This window comes from Piliocolobus tephrosceles, chromosome 7 (assembly GCF_002776525.5).
Source record: "Piliocolobus tephrosceles isolate RC106 chromosome 7, ASM277652v3, whole genome shotgun sequence".
In the NCBI taxonomy this organism is placed as follows: Eukaryota; Metazoa; Chordata; class Mammalia; order Primates; family Cercopithecidae; genus Piliocolobus; species Piliocolobus tephrosceles.
In genome coordinates this window covers 57001359-57027575 of record NC_045440.1, presented here as the reverse complement: position 1 = coordinate 57027575, position 26217 = coordinate 57001359, and the positions used below count along the sequence as shown (strand labels likewise).

General features: G+C 36.8%; 1 protein-coding gene across 4 annotated transcripts in view; it reads left to right on the top strand.

Moving 5' to 3' along the window:
* The window catches only part of PLAG1 (PLAG1 zinc finger), a 50850-nt gene extending 35579 nt beyond the window's left edge, over positions 1 to 15271 (top strand). For 2 of the 4 annotated variants that reach the window (XM_023190178.2, XM_023190177.3), the window contains 3 exons: positions 4859 to 4957; positions 7762 to 8120; positions 8646 to 15271. In XM_023190178.2, the coding sequence (XP_023045946.1) occupies positions 7879 to 8120; positions 8646 to 9906 (1503 nt within the window). In that variant the 5' untranslated portion in view covers positions 4859 to 4957; positions 7762 to 7878 and the 3' untranslated portion in view covers positions 9907 to 15271. The remainder of the gene's footprint in view (positions 1 to 4858; positions 4958 to 7761; positions 8121 to 8645) is intronic. The other 2 variants (XM_023190179.2, XM_023190180.2) reach the window with 2 other exon arrangements.
* The last annotated feature ends 10946 nt before the right edge of the window (positions 15272 to 26217 follow it).

The window sequence follows — 26217 nt, the reverse complement described above, 5'->3', positions numbered from 1 at the left end:
CTAGTATGATGGTACATGCCTGTAATCCCAGCTGCTGCAGAGGCTGAGGCATGAGAATCACTTACACCTGGGAGTTGGAGGTTTCACTGAGCCAAGACTGCACCACTGCACTCCAGCCTGGGTGACAGAGTGAGACCCTGTCTCAAAAAAAAAAAAAAAAAAAAAAGGAGTTTTCAAAAGAGAGAAACACTTTTTAACTTAACATGGCATTTTTGCTCTATAAAATAAATAACCAAGGAAAATATGTCTGAATTGGGGGATATTTACTTGATACTCCTTCTTCATTGGGTTATCTATTCATTCTCTCTGGGTACTCTAGAAAATGAGTGGTCTGAAAAGGAACATCCTACTTGTAGAAATAAGAGAACTGACATTGGGGTTTCCTGATTCCACTTTGGAATTCATTGACTTTTTCCTATTGGTTCTTACACAAAAAGTTATGCCATTTTTCCCCTCACTTCTCAAATAGTTGTATGCTAAATATAAGATATTTCTAAACATCAGTAAGGCTAATTTTTATGGTAAATTTCAAAAAGATGAACTATATTTTAATGAATTGCTCAAAATGAGTTAAAAATATAAAACAATAATTCAAAAAGGGCATCCTTATTTTTGATTAACTTTAGTTAACTATGACATCTAATTTAGGAAAGTAAATACGAAGTTTTCCACATTCCAGTTATAAAATGCATTTTTGAGGACCTGCTGTAACTCAGGCGAGTTAGGTACATGTCTTGGCTATGTCTCCTGCTTCTCAGTAGTTGCTCCAGCTCCTTTCTGTTCCCCTCTGTAGGGACCAGCAGCCCCAACTGAGGGTCTCATTGTCCTTCCTGCCCCATACCAAGGACTAATGCAGGCATCAGGCATGTTTTCACTTTGGAAATTTTTATTAGGAATGGGAGCCAAATTGATGTTATCTACTGGTATTAGTTGATTTCTCGGTATTAAGGTTAGAGAATGCTTGTTTTCTGAGGCAAAATAAGTATTTTTAGATAACCTTTTATTACAATTGCTATTGTTTTAATCTAAGACTTTTCAAATAGCTGCTTAGTTTCAAAAAAAATACTGTTCTATTAGCTTATTCAATTTGTTGGACCAAATTTTGTTCATACTACATTATCTTTGACTTGAATATAGATACATACAGTTGTCCCTTGATATTCATGAGGGATTTAGTTTCAGGACTTCCCTGGGATACCAGAATTCACAGATGCTCAAGTCCCTGAAATAAAATGGCATAGTATTTGCATATAACTTATGCACATCCTCTCATGAACTCTTCACATCATCTCTAAATTACTTATAATACTTAACGCAATGTAAATACTATGTAAATAGTTGTTATGCTGTACTGTGTAAGGAGTAATGACCAAAAAAGTCTGTACATGTTCAATACAAATGCAGTTTTTAAAAAATATTTTCAATCCATGGTTGGCTGAGTCCATGGATGCAAAACCCACAAATACAGAGGGCCAACTGTAAATTCTGTCTTATGTCTATGATGATGACTAAGCAAGCCTGTAGGTCATTGTGGTGCTGGTAAGCACTTGGCCCTGCTTTAATTTTTTTTCATTCATTCAACAGTTATTTTAACTGCCTTTTATGGGAAACAACAGTGAATAAAACTGGCACAACCTCTCTGCCCCTGTACTGTCTGCAGTTAATTTTTCATTCTTAGGTTTTTATAAGATAGTTTTCTTTCTGTTATTTTTCACTAATAAGTGATTTTACAGACCTATGGAAAGTGAATGCTATAAAAATTTACGAATTATACAGAAACACCGAAGTTGTTTCTTAAAAATGTTCTAAGTATACTGTTGCTCTTACTGTAAAACTGACTGCCTTCAGTTGTTATCTTAGTAATAGATTTCACATTATTCAAAACTCTCTTGTGTTTCATACATGTAAATTACAATATTAAAAACTGGTAAGTTTCCTTTTGCAACCTACTTTACTTACTCTATATGAAAAACCTCTTTTAAGGAAATTTTTTGAATTCTTCTGAATTACTTACTAAAGGCATCTTATAAGCATAAAGGAGAATAAAGCTTTGATGCTTGATGGTATTTGCCCTTAATTAGCAAAATCTATGTTTGACTTTTAAATATGAAATAATTATTGATGCAGGTAAGTGAAAAAATTCACAGCTCTTAGCAAAATGATTATCAGAACTATGGAATTTAAAATATAGATGCAGTTTTAATACAGGCCTATTCTTTTGCTGGCATCTCATAGGAACTGATTTTAGTAGACCCTCTGCTGTATGACTCATTTTTGCTTGTTAGTTTTCTATATGAGTCACTGTTTTAGAATAATGTAAAACATCAGAAGATAAACCTGGGTGTGTGTGCACAAACACTCCGTACTCTATTGTTTCTGTATGCAAAGTTGCCCTAGAAAAAAATGCTGCTTCTGGTACCAACAAAAACTAGAAGGGTACTCTGAACTGCTGTTCATCACAGAGTGATTTGAAATGGGTGTATGTATTTTCTACTTTGATTCACAGTTCGTCAGACCAAGGCAAAGAAGAATTTTCATCACTTGAAAAGCACAGTAACCAATCTATCTAACTTTTCAGTTAGGATTACATAAATACAAACTGTTCAGTTTTTATTATATCAATCCAAAGAATAATTTCTAACCAGTCCTGCTTTCTTTTTTGGAGGGAAATATTTAGCAGAACTTTGAAATTATCTGGCAACTCATAAGAACTCAAAATAGGTTCAATTAGGGAAATTAAGAAATTCGAGATTATATTTTGGGATAAAATAAAGTAAAATGATTGGCTGTGTTATTTTAGACTGTAAAATATATAGCATGAGTAATTTCTAAACTATTGGAATATGTCACAATATACATAATTTCAAACTGTTGAAATACTTAGATGCTGAAGTTTTTTATTGTAAAATGCCATTGAACAATAAGCATAAATAAAGATTTTATGAATGTATTTGAGAATGCAATAAAATTTATATGGATTGGAGACTAAAGGAAAAAATACATAAACTTATTGTTTACTAGTTAACTTGGGTTTTCAATTTGTTTCTGCCCAAATCGTTATCCACTCAGACAGATGTATTAGCTATTACTTTACATTAACAGTTGTTTAAATTATTTAAAACTGACTTTATAAACTGTCTTTTAAACTTTTTAAGTCTTAAATTTATTTCCTTTTGGATATTTGGCATATTTGGCAGCTCTAAAAGAGAAAATAGGCACTATCCCCTCTTTTGATCTTTTAAGTGTAGTGACAGGATTTATCCACTTGCAGATTGGTTTGCTAACCTGCCTTGTCATAGAAAACAGTAGAAAAAAGTGAAGTCGTGGTTTTAGGGCATTCATCCCTTCTTTATCACACATATGCTGTCAAGTTGTTCATCTTCTGTGGGCCTCTCACCTTAAAATGGCAATGATGGTAAACACATCCACCTCTCAGATTCATTGAATTCCAGGGAGATAATAGAGATGAAAACACTCCACACGTGTCAGGTATTTATATTCTTAAAATAACATAATGACACAAAATGGTCTTTCATATTCTTAATTACCCTACAAAAAACTCAGTATGTGCCCTGGGCAAGTAAGTATTTACAAAGTTAATGTTATTATTTTGTAATTTTGATGTGCAGAATTCCGTTCTTCCATTTATGCATGTCCTGTGCTTTACAAAAGAATGGAGCTTTTGCTTTAATGTTTAAAATATCTTTTATAGGTCTAAGTTTTTGCTTTTCTTGTCTTTTAAACTATAAAAAACTGCTGCTTTCAGATATACCCTTGGCATTTTTATGATGATGCTTGAATGCCTTCTATTAAATACTTTATTTAGATATCATCAAATTCTTCAAGAATGAAAGTTTTATCACAGGGGACATTTTTAGATTTGTGTTAAGAATTTGAAAGTTATTTTTATTTAACCTGTCATTAACATCTCTGTTATTATATTTTAACTATTTGATTTCATTATCCCTTTATAATCATGATTTCTGAATGTTCATCTTTACAATACTCTGAGTTTACTGATCTCTTATGCCTTGTGCTCTCTACAATAGATGATTCTAGATTATTCTGACTTTTGACCATTATTCTTTTCCTGTTTACTTGTACGATCAAGAATTAACAGATTTTTTTCTGTGTGTGATCTCAGTCTACTAATGATCATACTACTGATAGACATTATAAGCTACTTTAAGAGTTTTCAACAATGACCTCTTAAATCAAATGATGCTCTCTTCCTAACACCCCCTTCTTCTGTAGCAAATCTATATTTAACTTTTCTTGCATGCTTTTGAAATCTAAAGAGTGCAGAGTTGTTGCTACATTTCAGCCATCCTTGCAGCATCCTGAAAAATAAATTGGCAGGTGTTGCAGATAGCAAAAGTGTAGCTCTGAGAAGCCCCAGTTGTGCTAGTGTGCACAGTATGGGCGTGAGTGCTTTCACCGGGAGCCTGTTGTTCTTTGGGTGGCTCCCTCCGAAAGGGGCCTAAGATTGTCACTTCCATAATATTAATAAACAATAAAATTTTCATCATTTGGTTTATAAACAGTAGGCCTAATATCCATTTCAGTAGGTAAGTCAGATTTTAGAAATAATAAATTTGGGAAAGAAGTGGGGAGTCATTCAGCATCACAAATTGCTATTTATCTAGGTAATACTTTTTATTTATGCATTTATTTGGTCATGTAAATGTGCTTAGACCTAATAAACATATGTAGTTGGTGAAAATTAATGCATGACTCATAAGCAGAGTATGGAATGTAAGCATGTGCCATGAAACTGCAGTTCTTTTATCCTGTATTTTCCATCATTTACACACCGGTTCCATTTAGAGGATAGTCCATTTTCACTTTTTTTTCATAGATTGGCCAAAATGGGAAGGATTGGATTCCACTCTCTTCCACGAAGAGTCAATGGGACTGGCTAAGATCAAAGTCTGAGGCTTTTTCCATATGTAATCAGGTATGCATTGAACTGAAAATCACTGTAATTCTGTGCATGCACCTTTAAAGTATTTGACTGATATGCATATTGTGAATGTGGTCTTTTATTAGATTTTGAGCTCACAACCTTATCCTATAGTTTGAAATGCACCTATGATAATTAATTTGAGTTTTGTAATATACTAAAATAAAAAGGTGTTATCAGCCATGAAAAAATTTCAGCTGGTCTTAGAAAAGTGTAATATTTGAAATCAGTGCAATCTTCATTGCTCAGTATGTACATCCAAAGATAACAGAATTAATTTGTTACTACATATTCATTATCACCAATTTTAGTACAATCAAATGTTTGTATATTGCATATTGGTGCACTTCTAATAATTTTTTTAATAACTTAGAAGTTGTTTTTCTCAACTGGAATTCTCTGCCCGTTATGGTTGGATTTTATAAAACAATGGCAAATATGACCAGTCTTTGAAGTATTTTCAGATATTAGTTATATACAGGGATTCAGATACTTTGCATTTCATGTAGATTTTGCAGTTGTGAAATGATCAACTTGTTTCCCACGATGTTCTAAATAGGTGCATAAAAGTATCAGGTTAGGAAATCAAATAATGAAAATTAAAGTTTGTTTCCTGCCTTGGTAGAATGCTTTATGCCAGTTTATAGTGTCATTACTGGTCACAGCAGAATAGCTGTTTAGATATTTCCGAGGGAGGCAGAGGACCTAGCTTTTGAATGAGAATATAACAGAAAAAGAGCAAGAAGTCCTTGAGATCCAGAAAATCTAAAACAAAAAGAACGTATGTTACCATTGGTAATGTCAGTTGCATTGTGTTAATGTCACTTTTAAACAGCAAGGCGGATTTTTAGACCATTTGAGTAGCACAAAGGCCTTGCCTTTATCTAGCCAATGAAGAAAGACACTTGAAGCAAGTACTGATGAACTTACCCATATGCCTTACCATTTTAATCAAGCAAGTGGATAATTGCTGTATTTTGCCTGTTTAGAAACAGCCTTTACATTAAAATACAGTAAGACCTATTGTAACATACAGTTAATTTTACAAAAATGTAGATAGTTAGAGCTCCTGTGAAAGTATAACTGGAATCCGTGAAAGTCAGTCTAATAGTAGCTTGGTAGTAGCTTGGGACAGGAAGTGTCAGTGTCAGTCTGGTGCCAAAACAAGGTGATATAAGGAAGTTGGTTTTCTTTTTTTAAACATGTAGCAGGGTGAAAAAATCAATTGATTAATAGTTAATAACAGTCATTTAGTCATATTCAAGTTTTCAATTTAAAAATCAGATATTTTTAAAAGAGGTTGCAGGTATTATTTCTGTGGTCTCTTAAAAGTACATCACAGGCCAGGTGTGGTGGCTCACGCCTATAATCCCAGCATGTTGGGAGGCTGAGACTGGAGGACTGCTTGAGCCGTGGAGTTCAAGACGAGCCTGGGCAACACAGTGAGACCCTGTGTCTACAAAAAATAAAAAATAATTAGCCAGGCATAATGGCATGTACCTGTAGTCCCAGCTACTCGGGAGGCTGAGGCACTTGAAGATAGCTTGAGCCCGGGGAAGTCAAAGCTGCATTGAGCCATGCTTGCCCCACTGCACTCCAGCCTGGGTGACAGAGTGAGACTCTGTCTTAAAAGAAAAAAAGTACATCACTCAATTAGCCTTTACAAACGTTGAACAATTGGATCTTTGAGGAGTTGGTTTTCTTACCCTAGAAACAGTCAATAATATTTACTATGTTTTGTCAATGAATTTTTAAAGGTTTTAATTGATTTTTAAATTTTATGTTTAAAAAGATATACTCCTTGCTGTACAATATGTACATTTCATTCTTTTTTGCAGCACCAATAACAAATTGAAACTCTGACACACCTTTTTGCCAACCTTAAACACCTCTTTGATGATGTGTTGTGTGCCATGTCAGAAGTCCACACAGGTCTGCTGCACAGGGTGCAGGTGTGTCCAAAGGCCAATGCCCTCAGCTCTCGGGGATGCCTGCTGACTCATTTACCTACTAACCTCAGTGTGCCTAAAATTTTTGTGATGTGAAAAACAATGAGGAAAATTACATTAACCATGTCTTTCTCCCAAAATGACAAAGAGCCATACGCTTCACCTAATAAAACATCAAAAGGTTTTACTATTTGAAGAATTAGTATTTGTTGGGAAGATGAATCATTTCTACTCTTGACTCAGGAATCCCTCAGAGTATGACGACACTGGTATAATGCATCACTTTGGGTGGTGCATTCAACTCTTTCAGGCCTCTAGTGTCTCTGCGCTGCGTGAAGTACCTCTTCCACAGACTTGATGGTTCACAAGGTGCCTAAAAGAGTTTGCAGTTGCTTATCTCTGTTTTCCTATAATGCAGTCTGACTAGAGCTGACATGCACAAATCGAACCGATTTTTAGAGACTGAAATATTTGCTGAAACATTTTTAGTCAGATTTATGTTCTCTCATCCTTTGTAAAAATTGAAGCTTAATAATGCCACTTTTTAGAGTCATGTTTTGATGCTTCATGAGAGTTCCTGAAATTACTACTGCTATGCCTAAGTAAAACATGTGTCAAGTGGAATTTCAGGGTATGTATGAACTGTTCATTCTGAGCAATGCATTTCTATGTATTTTGACAAATATAAAGAAACCTATGGGGTTTCTAATGTAATGTAATGATATTACATTAGACCAGCTGAATCCATTTTATTGGTTTCTTTTTTAATTCAAAAGCATCACATAGCAAATAAAATTTTTAAAAATTGAGTTTAGTTACAAACTAGTTGTTTCTTATTTTTTTTTCCAGTCCCTTTTTGCTTTCTTTTACGACCACATGAAACTTGAGAAGCCACCTAAAGCTATATCATTTAGTGGAGTTGGGCAGTTCCCAAGTGTCCAACAAGAAGGCCTGGTTTAGGCTGCGATGGCCACTGTCATTCCTGGTGATTTGTCAGAAGTAAGAGATACCCAGAAAGTCCCTTCAGGGAAACGTAAGCGTGGTGAAACCAAACCAAGAAAAAACTTTCCTTGCCAACTGTGTGACAAGGCCTTTAACAGTGTTGAGAAATTAAAGGTTCACTCCTACTCTCACACAGGAGAGAGGCCCTACAAGTGCATACAACAAGACTGCACCAAGGCCTTTGTTTCTAAGTACAAATTACAAAGGTATTAAACTCTATTTGTCTTTCAGATTATATTTTCTCTTATGTTGGCTGTTTGAAGCCATTGTAAACGTATGTATTTGTATACACATTTTTCAGCTAATTTGCAGAGAGGAAATGTTAAGTAGATTAGACATTGGTTAGTTTTTAGTATTCTAAATCACATACTTTTATGTGTTAGTGTCTTTGAACTTTTTAAAATGAAATGCTTAATGGGTAGAATTTCCATTTGTAGAAAGAAATTACAACAAGAAAAGGATAAGGACGTTTACGTGAGTATATTCAGTCTTGCTCATTTGCTTTTGTAATGATAGCTGGAAACCAGCAAAAAACTAAAGTGGCAACTTAAATGGCTCAAGTTTTGCAGTAATTAGGTATATTAACTATCCTTGTGGTATATATTAAGTTAAACAGTTTCCATTACTAAGGGAATTCTGTTGTTAGCATAGCAGTTTAGCTTCCATTTGAAAAGTGAATACATGGCATTTTTGTCATGATAACTACTTATAGATTATATCTGTGTTTAAAGGCACATGGCTACTCATTCTCCTGAGAAAACCCACAAGTGTAATTATTGTGAGAAAATGTTTCACCGGAAAGATCATCTGAAGAATCACCTACATACGCATGACCCTAACAAAGAGACGTTTAAGTGCGAAGAATGTGGCAAGAACTACAATACCAAGCTTGGATTTAAACGTCACTTGGCCTTGCATGCCGCAACGAGTGGTGACCTCACCTGTAAGGTATGTTTGCAAACTTTTGAAAGCACGGGAGTGCTTCTGGAGCACCTTAAATCTCATGCAGGCAAGTCGTCTGGTGGGGTTAAAGAAAAAAAGCACCAGTGCGAACATTGTGATCGCCGGTTCTACACCCGAAAGGATGTCCGGAGACACATGGTGGTGCACACTGGAAGAAAGGACTTCCTCTGTCAGTATTGTGCACAGAGATTTGGGCGAAAGGATCACCTGACTCGACATATGAAGAAGAGTCACAATCAAGAGCTTCTGAAGGTCAAAACAGAACCAGTGGATTTCCTTGACCCATTTACCTGCAATGTGTCTGTGCCTATAAAAGACGAGCTCCTTCCGGTGATGTCCTTACCTTCCAGTGAACTGTTATCAAAGCCATTCACAAACACTTTGCAGTTAAACCTCTACAACACTCCATTTCAGTCCATGCAGAGCTCGGGGTCTGCCCACCAAATGATCACAACTTTACCTTTGGGAATGACATGCCCAATAGATATGGACACTGTTCATCCCTCTCACCACCTTTCTTTCAAATATCCGTTCAGTTCTACCTCATATGCAATTTCTATTCCTGAAAAAGAACAGCCATTAAAGGGGGAAATTGAGAGTTACCTGATGGAGTTACAAAGTGGCGTGCCCTCTTCATCCCAGGATTCTCAAGCATCGTCATCATCTAAGCTAGGGTTGGATCCTCAGATTGGGTCCCTAGATGATGGTGCAGGGGACCTCTCCCTATCCAAAAGCTCTATCTCCATCAGTGACCCCCTAAACACACCAGCATTGGATTTTTCTCAGTTGTTTAATTTCATACCTTTAAATGGTCCTCCCTATAATCCTCTATCAGTGGGGAGCCTTGGAATGAGCTATTCCCAGGAAGAAGCACATTCTTCTGTTTCCCAGCTCCCCCAACAAACACAGGATCTTCAGGATCCTGCAAACACTATAGGGCTTGGGTCTCTGCACTCACTGTCAGCAGCTTTCACCAGCAGTTTAAGCACAAGTACCACCCTCCCACGTTTCCATCAAGCTTTTCAGTAGGATTCTGGGACATGGATTTATTACAGAAATGTATGTGTAGCTGTGCCCTAGATGACCATTTTTATTTTAGTGCCTACTTTAAAACAGTATAAAAATTTCTGCTTTTGTATAATACAAATTCTCATTAAGCCAGTATAAAATAGAAACTAGCTTTTAAAACGAGCTTTGGAACCATTTGTGTTCAGTTATGTTTACCTGGGTATTTTGTCCTGATTCACTGCCAATTGTCACATTTTAAGAGGTTGGTTTTTTTTTTTTTTTTTTTTTTTTTTCCCATATAGGAAAGCCATTATTAGTAGTAAACCTTTATAAATCCCATTTTCAAATTACTTTTAGATCTTAAAATTTTCATTTTTGTCTAATAACAATGGCTCTACCTTTTGACATCTGGCTCATTAAAAGTTTAGCAGTAGAATGTAAATTGTATAAAATGTTTGTGAATAACTAAAGGGTTTAAATTTTTTTACTAGCATCTAAATGGATTAATAATCAAGTACTTCAAATGAATTAAGAGTCCAGTTTAGGAAGAAAACAGATGTTTGTTAGATACACCATAATTTCAGATCAGTATATTCTGAAGACTCGCTATTGTCTGGCTAAAATATTTGCCATCTTTATTATGAGCCTTTAAGAAAAATAAACCCTAAATACAAAGCATCAGTATTTATAGCAAAAAGAGACTCTTTGTTAGGTGACATGGCATTTCGTGCCACTTAATAGTTGGCCCTAAATTAGTACACAGGATATTTTGTCATGTTTCATCCTTCTTAACATGCTACCTTTTCATTTAATAATAGTAATAGTGTATGGCATTGGGGTCTTCAGAGTCAATACATAGGTAGATCTCTTTAGTCTTTTCCACCTTTCACATCCAAGGGGTGGGTCAAGTACAGCCAGCAATTTATTTTGATTGTTGGTCCATGGTTAGTCCATAATCTAGAGCCATTGTGGAACTGCAGCCATGAGGTGTGTTTATCCCAGAGTGGACTGACTCAGCCTCTGTGGGTGACAGACTTCTAAGCAAGAAGATAGATGTGAAGAACATAGTTACATTTGGGAACTTGTCTAGGGATCATGGCCCCTGTAGCCACAGTTAAAAACTGGACTTTTTAGAAGTAAAGTGAAAGCATATTGCTTATATCATTTCTTGTTGAATTTGATACGTTTTTCTTTCCCTTAAGAACCAAAAGCAGAAAACAAAAACAACAGTCCTACCCCCATGTTATCTTTCTGATTCAACGTGAATCCATCTTTCCTTGCAATTTTTTGGATGGAGAATTTGAAGTTAAATGCATTAGAAAACTACCTGAGGAACTACCACAAAGTTTTAAGTGACTAGAAATATATACAGTAAAATCCCACTTTCATGCTTCTCTGGGAAATGATAGGAGTGTTGCAAATAAGTTGAGTTTGTAGAGGGGAACACAGTAAAGTAAAACAAGCCTATCTTGGTTAACATGAAAGTAACAATCGAGAATATATTATATTCACTGAATAATTATAGGCTTTTTCTCACCTTAGACAACCAACATAATCCTCTTAAAGGTCTAATTAATATATTTTTCTAAGGGTCAGTTGGGACATTAACCTAAGAAACATATCTATTAAGCACTTGTTAACACCTTATTTTGGGACCCTCTCCGTTGGGGACGGGGGCAAGGGTGGGAGGTTTTTAGAAGAGTATATATCTCTTTAAAAAAAGAAAAAGAAAGAAAAATATTTCTGAGCACTCATTAGCCCTATATGGAAACTTCTTTCCTTTTTGTAGGGCCAGTTATCACTGCAGATTGCAATGTTTACCAAGAATTTCTAAAAATGAGTGCAGATTACTGAATATAATACGTTATTTAAAATATTTGGGAGTAGTATAATTTGTGGAGAAATGTAAATTGTAATAATGTAAATGGGGGCTTCAATATATATATATATAAAATACACACACACACACACATATCGCACTTCATAGAATCAAAGTTGCTCTCTGAAGGAGCTTTGGCTCCTGATATTTTATCATGCTCCTATATTTTTTTAATCCTAGGAGCAGTAGTTTTTATACTTATGTATTTAAATTTTATTATGAAAAATTACATTTATTAAAAAAGTGTGTTCCAAAGGCATTAAAATTATATATGTTAATAAGGAAGTACGTTTTTAAATTTTTCAAACTGCTCCTAGCTTTTGGTTAGGAGAATATTTGTTCTGAAAGTAGGCTTTTCGCTCTGCTTCATTACTGCTTCCTTTAGTTTCTATGAAACAGATTGCTTACCTAAATCTTTAGTTGAATGATTAGTGTTCAATATTGCTTTAATCACCATATAAAAGGAAAAAAATTGGTGACAGAGCACAAATAGAAAACCTATTTTTAAACAGAAATCACAAATAGCAAGTGTGGAAGCACTACTTTACTCTGTTTAAAATTTACTTAAGAAGGCATCAAATTAGTGAATTGAGACATTGGCCTTAGTAGGCTGTATTCACTGCTAATTTTAAAAAGGGAGTACCAGGATTTATTAAGTAAAGCATTTTGGAAATGGGGAATAGCGCCATATATGTGTGTATCTGTGTGTGTGTATATACATAAATATACACACACACACACACACACACACACACTCTTAAATCTTGCCCTGCATGAAATTCAAATACATGGAGGCACATCTTTCAGGGCACCAGTGTTAAAATTGTGGAGTCTTAATTTTCATATGTACACCTCTTTGCCTGTTCCTGCCCCCACAGACTTGAAATAACACTTCAGAGTAAGAGGGAATTCAGCTAATTTGTTTTAAAAATTGACTGTATTGGTCACTAAACACTTTTTGAGAGAATTTCTATTAAAGATGAGGCAGACTCACTTATTTGAATTGCACAACGTTCTAACAAGGATGTAACACAGAATTGGCTTTTTTTTTCCCCTAGAAAAAGATTGTTTGTTTCTATGTCAACTAGATATGATTAAAAATAAGTATTGCCAATGCTGTTTTCATTCTCCAGTGGCCAGAATCATTATCCTTGAAATTTCTGGTAGTGCCTTAGCTTGGTTAAAAAAAAAAAAAAAAAAAAAAAAAGGGATTAACATTAAATAAAAGTAGTTTAGAATTTGGACCTCAGACAAGATATTGAACCTCATTCAGTTTCACTTCCACATGTGTGTACAAATTAGGTCACCAAACATGGAAATGTGAGTGTGGAAGGATCTTGGCACTGTAAGCAATGCTATCCATTGATGTATACAAGTACCTTTATAGTTATCGATCACTGTTAAAACTTTCATTTTAAAATCCTATTACCAAGTTCAGTTTTTTAAAACTTCAGTTGTCCTGGCTGATTATGCATCACTCTGTGTGCAGCTTTTTTATTTCATTTAGTGTTTCTTTCAAGCTGTGTATTTTTGCCTATTTGTTGCTTGTGCTTTATTTTTCTTAGTCATTTGTGGAATATAGTGATATATTGTGTTAATTTGGACAGTAGCGGTTTTTAAAAACCATATACTGACTGAAACATGAGCCAGAGCTGATTGCTTTATTAAGCTAATAATGAATGTTAAAGAGTACATATTTTCAGGATCGTTCATCTAGTGAGCAATACACATATTATAGGCCAATATTTTTTTAAAAAATAGAGCTTGGTCAACCTCTATACTACACATATTACAAGATATAGCACTTTCAAAATGAATCTAAACCTTTACAGAAACTTTCTTATAGGTTATGCCTTTTAAGACTTATTATAATTCATTTCAAGTGCCATTAGATGATATATATGTAGGCCTTTGATATATAATGCTTTGTGTACAAAAATGGTAGATGGTATTTTAAACAGGTACATTTTTACAGTGTTTTCTTATCAATTTGCTATATTGCACAGAATCAGTGTGTGTCTTTTCATAAGGTTTTACAATGGTTTATTTTTTTACAAGGTTTACGTGTCTCAAAGCACACTGTCTTCCCAGTACGTAAGTTGAAAAATACCAGTTCACCCAAGTTGCTTCTAGCCTACTGAGATCCATGTGACACTGGAGGAGATCTTTTCAATGTTTAGTATTCGTCATTAGCAATGGCTGGCTGTTAGTTCTGGTAAATGTGTGCCTAAGTTGAACTTGCCTTGTTTTTCTCACACTGTGTCAGCAGCCATGTCTACAACACAGATATTCTGTTGTGATCACATAGATCTACATAAGTTGTGCAGTTTTGTGCTAAAAACCCATAGGGAGCTCCTTTGGGATCATAGAAAAGAAGATCATGTGACCAGCATTGGTGAAGGCACACTCAGATTGCACTTAGGCCCTTTCTATGATGTTGTGAACCCTCTGAGGATGGAAGGCAGTGTCTTTTGATGTTATCTAGCCTAGAAGTGACACAGAACTATTGCTAATGTATAAAACACTTCATTGTATAAGCTTCAGTGGTACAGATGAACCAGAATGAATGTTTATCTTCTCAGAAACACTCCTTCAATATTATGTTGGATCATGCTGCTAATGTAACTTGGGCTACAACTCTTCATGGTGCTACAAACTTCTCTGTCTCATTCAGTCGTATTTTTTTATCCATAGAAAAAGGACTACATTAGGTGTAAAAGTGTACAATATATTTTTATACTGTGACTTAATTTGTCATTAACAAACTTTTACACCACCACAATGTATTCATGTGCACTTGCAAAAGGAGATCTCGGACATGCAAATGTTACCAGAACAAACCCAGCTTTTGTCCACAAGGTGACTGTAACTCAGAATGGAAAGTGGGCTTTGTAATAGGGTGTGGAGTGAAGAACATGCTGTATGTTACTAACAGCCCTTTGAATTTAACAAAAACTGGGAATCCATTAGGAAACGGATTGCATCATACCTGAACATAAGCTGGACTGCTGAAATTGTATTTTTAGCTAATGAAAAAGTATTTGGACTAGTACTCTAAAAATGTTCTAATGATAAAGTTTTGAGTCAAAATAGAAAAGAAAAAATCTGCATTCCAGGCCGAATTTTGTATATTTTTATTGCATTTAAAATTGCTATTCTGTAATATTGGGAAATCAAGTGGCTTATCATGTATATCATGTACTTAAAATGTATTCACAAACTACTGTTGTATTTGTATAAAATATAGACAAAGATCATATTTTTTGTGTGTGTATAAGCTCTGTAAAATAGCAATCACATTATGAAGCTGCAGTGATACTACATTTTAAACATTCACATCCAAAGAAGCAGGCTATTTATTGTCCATATACCGGATTTAAAATATTAATTTGCTGCTAATTAAACAATAGTACTGCAGCTTCTTGTGGCCTACAGTGTTATGTTTGCTGTAAGAATAAGATATGTGAATTCCACAAAATATATGAATAAAATTATAGAATGGCTTTAGATAATGTAGATCTTCCTGAAATTTTAATAGATGATACTTTTCTATTTGCTATTGCATTTTTTCTTCAAATTATAAATATTTTCTCCTTTGATTAATATTCTAATAGCTGGCTCTAGGACAATATTGTTGAAATGAAATGTAAAAGCTAGGTTTTTGGTTTGTTTTAAAACTTTTGTATCTTTAGAGGAAGGATAGAAATTGTAAATAAAAAAAGTCAAAAGATGATGCATCAACACTTTAATCCAGGTGAGTTTAGAATTCAAAAAAGGATATTAGTTGCTTGTTTCTGTGAGATAAAATTGGCATTTAGCATTTATTTAATACTTACTGTTTGTCAGTACTAAAATTGTTCTTTCAGAATATTTTTATGTGTTTTTCAGAATAATTTTAGCTTTGGGCTATTTGCCTAAAATTTTGCTGAAGAAAGCTCTCTTGACAATTTGTGTGGGCCAAAATGGCTATCACACACATATTTCAGCTAACACTCATCTGCTAAATGGTCAGCAATACAGCTTCCGAGACAGGTATTAATTCTAAAAATTTGGTTAATACCTTTCCAGGAACCAACTGTAGAAGTAATTTGTTATGTATCTCATAGCACCTCTTTGAGTATAATAGGAAGAATTCTTCCCTTACCTTTTTGACTTTCCGACTTCCAGAGGGGTAAAGAAAATGAACATAATTCCAGTGTGGCAATTCCCGCCTCTTTTCACTTGTTTAATTTCTGCAAATTAATGCAGTATTTCTATGTTCTTAGAATTAACACTAAATATGTTTTAAATTCATATGAAATAGTTCAAGGACTTCACAGAAGGAAAATACTTGTGCTCTTTTGCCTTTTGCAGAATATGTCACAGCCATTCTTTCGAGGAGCTAGTTTTACCTTAAAGGAAACAAAAATACTTTTCTCCCTGATGCACTGTTAACAGCATAGCACATAAATTCCCAGGTTCTGTCTGCTTGAGAAAAGGAATGGGAAAAGAGCATGGTGCTTGATGGAGAGTGTATCCATGAAGGAGTGCACAGAATATCTTTTTTACTGTAGTCTTTGGCTGCCATTATTGCAGATGAAAATGAACATTTTTTTTTATGTAAACAGGCTAACTTTGCTTTACTCAATAGATAGATACTTTAAATGTAAACCAATGTGTATTATAAATGCACAAGTGGAAAATTCTATAAATTTGAATCTTTTTTTTTTTAAACAGGCAGATAGTCCATTTAAAATAACACCTCCGTCAAGATCTTAGGGTTTTGAGGGAATGAGAGTGGGAAGAGTAAAGGCCCCTCACATAAGGTTTTCTGCTTTATGGTATTATAATTTTTGGAAAGGTATTACTTTTGGTTTACTGTATTTGTCATTGGAGAACTTTAATAATTTATTGAGGCTCCTTTCAAAGTGTTGCTAGTGCAACTAGTAGTCTTACTGGAATAATGTTAGTAAACTGCTGTTTCAAAATAATTGATCTGTTATTAGGATTCACACACACCTGATATTTTTAAGCAGGTTCCTGTAAACAGATTCTCATGACCTAGGAATGTTCATTGTGTAAGGAAGTTAATAACCTAAGCCATGATGCCCTGTTTAAAGATTTTTAAGTTTTGTCGGCTTTTCCCATCCCAGAATTAATGGTGATCAGTGACTGTAACAAATATAAACCCTGTGTCTTGAAGGCCATGTTATCTAATAACTTCCAGCCAGTAAGTTCAACTCATCCCCAGCTTTCTCAGTTAAATTATTATTATTTTTTTTTTGCAGTGGTAAAGTGCAACTTTTATATTTTGTCATAAATTCTTTTATATGATATGTCCATATTTATTCCTATATGCTAGCTTTATTGAGTTAGTCAGTGACCCTGAAAATGTTTCTCCATCCTTAATAGCACCTGCCCATTTCCTCCTCTGCCTTTTTCCATCATTTTCCTAAGCAGTTACTCACTGTTCCTTATACTGGGGCCTGTGCTTATCTGTCCCTTTGCCTCCAGTTGTCCACCATCCCTGGAATGCTGGATTTCTCCTCCTGCACAGGAATTCCACATGCCAAAATCTTACCCATTATCCATCCTCCACCCCTTTTTTAATTCTCTCTCTTCCACAAAGCCTTCTGGTCTCATTAACTGAACAGTAATTTATTTTCCCTCTGAACATATATTACAGTTGGTAACAGAATAATATATTTTCTAGTACTTGAGGGCAAAACCCTATCCACATGCATTGATTAGATCATCTCAGAATAATATTTTTTCTAGTACTTGAGGGCAAAGCCCTATCCACATACAGTTGATTAAATCATCTCAGAATAATATATTTTCTAGAACTTGAGGGTAAAACCCTATCCACATTAGTTCCAAGCACAGGGCAGATAATCAAGTATTTGTTGGAAGAATGACAAACTTTGCTTCCCTGAAAGACTTAGCCATTTTAATACTTGGGAGACTTTTAAAAAACCTTTTCAAAATTTGACACTAGAAATTAATAAAATAATTTTGACATGGGGCATCTCTATTCTGTGGAAAAGTATATTTTATACCCTGAAGAGTGTATAGTTATCCTTAAACTTCCTTTTGTTCTGGTTTTCTGCATCAACGTGAGGAGATGCTACAGGGGTACTCTTCACAGGTACATCATCACTAAATGCGTTCCCTACAATGGACCAAAACTAGGGAGCCATCGAAGATTCTAATCCTCCTTTGTACTTCAAAGGCTCGTTAAGCTCTGAATTAGACGGATAAAAAGAAAAAATACACAGTTCCCAGAGACCTACAATTTGAAAGAGAATGAGACTTACTTGAAACACTGAAAGAAGTCAGTGGAACCAGGTGTGGAAGTTGTCAACCAGGTGTTGAAGCAAAAGACGAGTTCTGACACAGTTCTGATAGGTAAGGACTCAGAAAGCATACTTTGTATTTTTTTAATTACAAATAACCCAGAGAAGCAAAAATCAAATCAATATGGACATCTCCAGAAAGCAGAAGATAAATGTGGTTATAAACAGGGAGTTACCAATAACTTGGTTAAATCTAAGTTATTGATAATTTGCTAGTGAATAAGTATTTTTGAAAGCGATTGATGCTAATGTAATATAAATGTTTTCAATGGCTATTTGATAATCATACAAGTGGCTAGGGTTGACATATCAAGTTCCTATCTCCCCCTCCCTCTCCCTGCTCTCCCCAGCACTCTCCCTACTCTCCCCCCCAACCCCCCACTCCCACACACACACACACAGGAATAAAAGATCCCTGCTAACCCTTTGGAGACATACATGGAACCACAGAACAAGGTGCTATGGAGTTCGAGTTGGAAAATCCAGTTTGGGGAGTAATTTAAAGCAAAAGTAATACAGCATTTTTCTAGTGTCCATGTCAGTTATTTCATATTCTTGTTTTACTACATTTACTAAAACCTCCAAAAAATATTAATAATGGCGATAGGCATTGATGTCTCATTCCTGAGGTTAACTGAAATGATTTTTTTTTTTTTTTTTTTTGTAAGATACTCTCTGATAGTTTGGGGACAATCTAGGCGTTTCTCCTGTAACATCGTTTCCTGAAGTACCTTTTCTTCTGTAAACACTGCGCACAAAATAACGGAGCTTACCAGAGAGGAATGCCAGGACCTGCCCGGCGGACGCCGGGCCAGGGGCTCAGAGTCTGCGGCACCTGGATCCTCCTCCCTCGGCGGGGGGTTGGGCCGGGGCGCCCCGCTCGGGCGCGGAGCAAGGCGGTCTGGCGCCCCCACCGCAGTTCTCTGCGGTGTGCAGCTCACCCTGCGTGGGCGCTCCGGCCCGGGGGCAGCCTGTACCCACCAACCTTCTCCGGCATCCGGGGCGCCGCTTCCTCGGGCGCGCGGGTCTCCGCTGCACCTGGCTGCGGGCTCCGCGCCGAGGAGGCAGATGGCGCGGGGCCTGCGGCTCTGGGACAACCCAGACGGCGGAGATGTGCAACCTGGGGCGGCGTTGTTGTGACGCCTGCATCCGGCCCCTCCTGTTAAGAAACCCCCTCCGAGCAGAACAGACAGTCGCCTTGATCATAGCAAGAATTACCGAGTTTGGCTGACGACTTCTAGGAAATGCCTTTTCAGCATCTGTTGATGCGTCCATGTAGGTTTTTCTACTTTCGTTTATTGGTGTTTTCATCTTTGTTGAAACAGGTTGGCATTCCGGGAACTATCTGCTTGTTGTTGACACATTACTGGATTCTCTATGCTAATACTTTGTTTAAACTTTTGACTCCATATCAATATGTGAAATCGGCACCTAGTTTCCTTTTTGCTGAATTTATTAGCCTTTGGAACTCAAGTTATTCTGGCTTCAGAAAGACTGGTTGGGTAGGGAGGAGGGTGGAGGATGGGATTCATTTTCTGGCCGTTCTGGAAGAGCTTAACTATGGGAAATTCAGCCCGCTCTCTAAAAGGCGGATGGTGCTTGAGGCTCCCCCTCCTCTGGGCAGTTCCTCCTTCCCATCTTTACTGAGGCAATTGCTCACTTCAAATGCTCCTGTTGTTCTTGGATCCATCTGGGGACTTGGAATTGCCAGGAAATCACCCATTCCCTGTAGAGTCTCACCTGTACTGCCACAGGATTTGCATGCTGGGAGTCTTTCATCTCCACTGAAAGGAGAATCCCTTATGTCTGTAGCCGTTCTAGTCTGACTTCACCAAACTGACACTCAAAAAATCTCACCATCTATTTGTGATGTGGTCACCCTTTGTTTGCTTTAATTTTGTGTGTGTGATAGTTTACTATTGGTTTTCAATTTTTCACCTAATCTAACAGTCTTTGTCTTTAATGAGTTTATTCAGTTCAGTCATAGTTAAGACTGATTTTATTCTCTTACTCTGTGCTTATTACTTTAAGGTTTCTCTTTTTTGTTTACCTTATTTTTCTCAGTTTAATAGAGTTGTTAATCATTCCACTTCTTCCCCTTTTATGTTCCTTTGTATGTTTTCGTCTCTTTAATCACTACAGTCCCTTTTCCCCTGCTTTTTATTTTTTGTTTGTTTTGTTTTTGTGTTTTTGAGATGAAGTCTCCCTCTGTTGCCCAGGCTGGAGTGCAGTGGCGCGATCTCACTCACTGCAACCTTCCCCTCCCGGGTTCAAGCAATTCTCCTGTCTCAGCCTCCCAAGTAACTGGTATTACAGGTGAGTGCCATCACACTTGGCTAATTTTTTGTATTTTTAGTAGAGATGGGGTTTCGCCATGTTGGCCGGCTGGTCTCGAACTCCTGACCTCAGGTGATTAGTCCGCCTCTGCCTCCCAAAGTACAGGTGTGAGCCACCATGCCCGGCCTTCCCCTGCTTTTTACGTCTTATCACACATGACTCTTGTTTCATTTGTAGACGAAAATACCAACTATTTTCCTCCATTGAGAGCGCCCCATAACACACTAATTTTTCCCTATTCCTTTTCTCTACCCTGTTCTTCACAAATGGACCCATTTACCACCCCCACCTACACACACCCCCATGGCACTTCTCGGACAACCCCAATACTTTGCAAGCAAACTTTAGCGTTATTATTTCCCATAACTCTGGATGACCATCTATTTAAATGTATTCTGATGGTGGATTAAGTGCTATAATCTTTATTTGGTTCTTTATTATCGTTTCTCTTTCTCTACTGGGATTTCCTATGTCTTCATTCAGTGAGCACGTACTTTTATGTCATTCAGTATCATGTTCAAATCCTTTTCTGCTGATCCCAGCCATTGCTTCTTCTCAGGGTCTTCCCACGGATCACCTTTTCTCTTGTCTATGGCTCACATGTTCCTGTTTGTTGTTGTTGTTGTTTGGTTTGAGACGGAGTCTTGCTCCATCACCCAGGCTGGAGTGCAGTGGTGCTATCTTGGCTCACTGCAACCTCTGCCTCCCAGGTTTAAGTGATTTTCCTGCCTCAGCCTACCGAGTAGCTGCAATTACAGGTGCGTGCCACCATGCCCAGCTAATTTTTGTATTTTTAGTAGAGACAGGGTTTCAACATGTTGGCCAGGCTGGTCTCGAACTCCTGACCTCAGGTGATCCACCTGCCTGGGCCTCCCAAAGTGCTTGGGATTACAGGCATGAGCCACCTCGCCCAGCCTCTGATATAGAGATTCTTTTAGCCTAAATTTGGCCCCTTGGGGTCTACCCATTGTATGGGTACAAGAGTCGGAAATGCGGGCAAAGTTTGTACACAGAATTTGCCTCCTGTTCTGAGTCACTCTGCTTTCCAGGATTCCCACCTCCTCCTTTACTTTCCAAGTGCTGTTTTCCCTCCAAACTGTATTGTCTGAGTTTTCAAGTCAGTAAGACTATAAAGTTCTATCTGAGATTTAGTTGCCCTGGGAGTGTGATACACTTGGAAAGTAATTTTATTTGCCTTGGTTTATAATACCTGCATCTGAAAAAGCTATGAAATCTGTTAATTCTCCGAAAAAGTTCCCAACTTTTATGGGTTTATGGCCTTTACATACAATAGGAATGAAGGATTGTGTGTGTGTGTGTGTGTGATCTTTGTAGGTAGCAAAGATTCTGTGTGATGCCTAGGTCATACAAATCTATGATTAACTTTATAACAACTTTTCATACTGTCTTCCAAAATGACTGTACCAGTTTTTTATTTCCATGAATAATGAGTGAGAATTTCTGTTGCCCCACATTCTTAAGCTATTTTGATATTGGTCTCAGGTGGTTTTAGCTAGTTGTTGTTTTAATTTACATTTCCCAATAACAAATGATATTGAGAACCTTTATATGTTTATTTTCCAACTTCATAAAACATTTTTAGTAAAATATCTGTTCAGATCCTTTGTCTATTTGGTATGGGATTAATTTTGTATTAGGTTGATTTTTTTGTTGTTGAGTTTTAAGAATTCCTTATGCATTCTAGATATGAATGCTTCATCAGATAAATGATTTGCAAACATTTTCTCCCAGTCTGTGGCTGGTCTTTTCATTGTTTCAACAGTATCAAAAAAAAGCAAAAGTTTTCCATTTTTGTAAAGTCCAATTTATATATATATTTTTTTCTTCTGTGGATTGGGCTTTTGAAATTGTGTCTAAAAATTTATAACCAAAACTAAGGTCATGAAGATACTCTAGACGTTTTTCTATAGGTTGTGTAGTATTATGTTTTACATGTAAGCCTATGATCCATCTTGATTTAATTTTTGTATAAGATGTAAAGTATATAAGGTTTGAGGTTTATGTGATTTGGGTTTTTGTTTTGTTTTGTTTTTTTCAAATGGATGGTCATTTGTTTTAGGACAACTTTTTCATTTCTGACTTTTCTATTCTGTTCTATTGATATGTGTATTTATCAATTCACCAGTCTCACACTATCATAATTACTGTAATAGTCTTGAAATCAGGACACATGCATCTTCCAAGTATATTTTCCTTTTTAAGAGTTGCCTTGGCTATTCCTTTCGTTCTGTGTACATTACATAGATTGTATATATTTTATAATCTACATATTGACACCTATTAAGAAGTTTGGATTTTTATTTGTGTTGTGTTGCATATATAATTTGGGAAACATGGACACCTTTCAAATATTAAGTCTTTCAATCCATGAACTTAGTATCTTTCTTCAGTCATCTAGATCTTTGTTGCATTGGTATTGTATAGTCTTCTACATACAAATCTTCCACATATATTATAAGACTTATGTCTAAGTACTCTTTTAGTGTTATTGTAAATAGTATTTTTTTTAATTTTAGATTCTAGTTTTTATTGGTGATGTATAAGATTAAAATTGACTTTTGTATGTTAACCTTATATCCTGTGACCTTGCTAAACCCACTTATTAGTTCCAGGTAGGGGTGTGTGTGTGTGTGTATGTGTGTGTGTTTCTTTTCTCCTTTCCACTGTGTATGCCTTTTATTCCTTTTTCTTGCCTCATTGAACTAGCTAGAACTTCCAAGATGATGTTAAGTAAAAGTGTTAATTGAAAACACCTTTGCCTTTTTCTGTATTTTTATAGGGAAGGTATTCAGTATATTGCCATGAAGTATGATGTTAGTTGGAAGTTTTTCATGAACATCTTTTATTAAGTTAAGGAAATTCCTTTCAACTTCTAATTTGTATGAGTTTTTTAAAATTATGAGTAGATGTTGAATTTTCTTGAGTGTTTTTTCTTCATTTACTGATAAGTTTTTTCTTATCTAGTCTACTCATGTGGTGAGGTACATTGATTAATTTTGAATGCTGAACCAGTCCTATATTCCTGAGATAAGCCCAACTTCTTTGTGCAGTATTATCCTTTTTTATGGACTACTGGATTTTACTTGCTAATATTTTGTTAGGGCTTTTCATATCTGTGTTCATGAGAGATGTTGATCTGAAGTTTTCTCGTGAATATATGAGAAAACATATGTATGTATGTGTGTGTTTATCTCTCTATAGATACAGAGATATATATACATACAGGTAGATATATCTCTACCAGTGCATAGTTAGGCATAGGCAAATTTTAATACAACAACTCAGAGTCCATTCTAACCTTCCTCCTTTTCATATATTAACTCTCTTCTCCTAGTTCTTATTATCCACAATATATTTACTTACTTACCCAATTTTATAATATACATAAAAGTGCTACATAATTGCTAACCGATATCTACTCACAAGAGCATAATATTTATTTACAGTTCTTTTGGTCTTTAGCCTGAGGGCATGTAGTCAAAATACTGTGTTCACTATTACTCCCATCCTCTTTCAGTGTGGTCATGTTATCCATTTAAAATAGAGCTGGGTTCGGGAGAGGTTCCAAGATGGCCGAATAGGAACAGCTCTAGCCTACAGCTCCCAGCGTGAGCAATGCAGAAGATGGGTGATTTCTGCATTTCCAACTGAGGTACCAGGTTCATCTCACTGGGGCTTGTCAGAAAGTGGGTGCAGCCCACAGAGCGTGAGCCAAAGCAGAGCAGGGCATCACCTCACCTGGGAAGCAAGGGGTCAGGGAATTCCCTATCCTAGCCAAGGGAAGCCGTGACAGATGGTACCTGGAAAATCGGGACACTCCCACCCTAATACTGTGCTTTTCCAACAGTCTTGGCAAATGGCACACCAGGAAATTATATCCCACGCCTGGCTCGGAGGGTCCTATGCCCACGGAGCCTCACTCACTGCTAGCACAGCAGTCTGAGATCGAACTGCAAGGCGGCAGCGAGGCTGGGGGAGAGGGGTCCACCACTGCTGAGGCTTGAGTAGGTAAACAAAATGGCCAGGAAGTTCAAACTGGGTGGAGCCCACCGCAGCTCAAGGAGGCCTGCCTGCCTCTGTGGACTCCACCTCTGAGGGCAGGGCATAGCTGAACAAATGGTAGCAGAAACTTTTGCAGGCTTAAACGTCCCTGTCTGACAGCTTTGAAGAGAGCAGTGGTTCTCCCAGCATGGAGTTTGAGATCTGACAACGAACAGACTGCCTCCTCAAGTGCATCCCTGACCCCTGAGTAGCCTAACTGGGAGGCATCTCCCAGTAGGGACCAACTGACACCTCATACAGCCAGGTGCTCCACTGAGACAAAAGCTCCAGAGGAAGGATCAGGCAGAAACATTTGCCATCCTGCAATATTTGCTGTTCTGCAGCCTCCGTTGGTGATACCCAGGCAAACAGGGTCTGGAGTGGACCTCCAGCAAACTCCAACAGACCTGCAGTTGAGAGTCCTGACTGTTAGAAGGAAAACTAACAAACAGAAAGGACATCCACACCAAAACTGCCTCTGTATGTCACCATCATCAACGACTAAAGGTAGATAAAACTACAAAGATGGGGAGAAACCAGAGCAGAAAAGCTGAAAATTCTAAAAATCAGAGCACCTCTTCACCTCCAAAAAAACGCAGCTCTTCACCAGTGACGGAACAAAGCTCGATGGAGAATGACTGAGGATTTGAGAGAAGAAGACTTCAGACAATTGATAATAACAAACTTCGCTGAACTAAAGGAGGATGTTTGAACCCATTGCAAAGAAGATAAAAACTTTGAAAAAAGATAAGACGAATGGCTAACTAGAATAAACAGCACAGAGAAGACCTTAAATGACCTGACAGAGCTGAAAACCATGACACGAGAACTACATGACACATGGACAAGCTTCAGTAGCCAATTCTATCAAGTGGAAGAAAGGATATCAGTGATTAAAGATCAAATGAATGAAATGAAGTGAGAAGAGAAGTTTAGAGAAAAAAGAGTGAAAAGAAATAAACAAAGCCTCTATGAAATATGGGACTATGTGAAAAGTCTGATTGGTACACCTGAAAGTGACAGGGAGAATGGAACCAAGTTGGAAAACACTCTGCAGGATATTATCCAGGAGAACTTCCTCAAGCTAGCAAGGCAGGCCAACATTCAACTTCAGGAATAGAGAGAACACCACAAAGATACTCCTCGAGAAGAGCAACTCTAAGACACATAATTGTCAGATTCACCAAAGTTGAAATGAAGGAAAAAATGTTAAGGGCAGTCAGAGAGAAAGGTCGGGTTACCCACAAAGGGAAGCCCATCAGATTAACGGAGGATCTCTCGGCAGAAACTCTACAAGCCAGAAGAGAGTGGGGGCCAATATTCAACCTTCTTAAAGAAAAGAATTTTCAACCCAGAATTTCATGTCCAGCCAAACTAAGCTTCATAAGTGAAGGAGAAATAAAATCCTTCACAGACAGCAAATGCTGAGAGATTTTGTCACCACCAGGCCTGCCTTACAAGAGCTCCTGAAGGAAGCACTAAACATGGAAAGGAACAACCAGTACCAGCCACTGCAAAAACATGCCAAATTGTAAAGACCGTTGATGCTAGGAAGAAACTGCATCAACTAACGAGCAAAATAACCAGCTAACATAATAATGACAGGACCAAATTCACACATACCAATATTAACCTTAAATGTAAATGGGCTAAATACTCCCATTAGAAGACACAGACTGGCAAATTGGGTGAAGAGTCAAGACCCATCAGTGTGCTTTA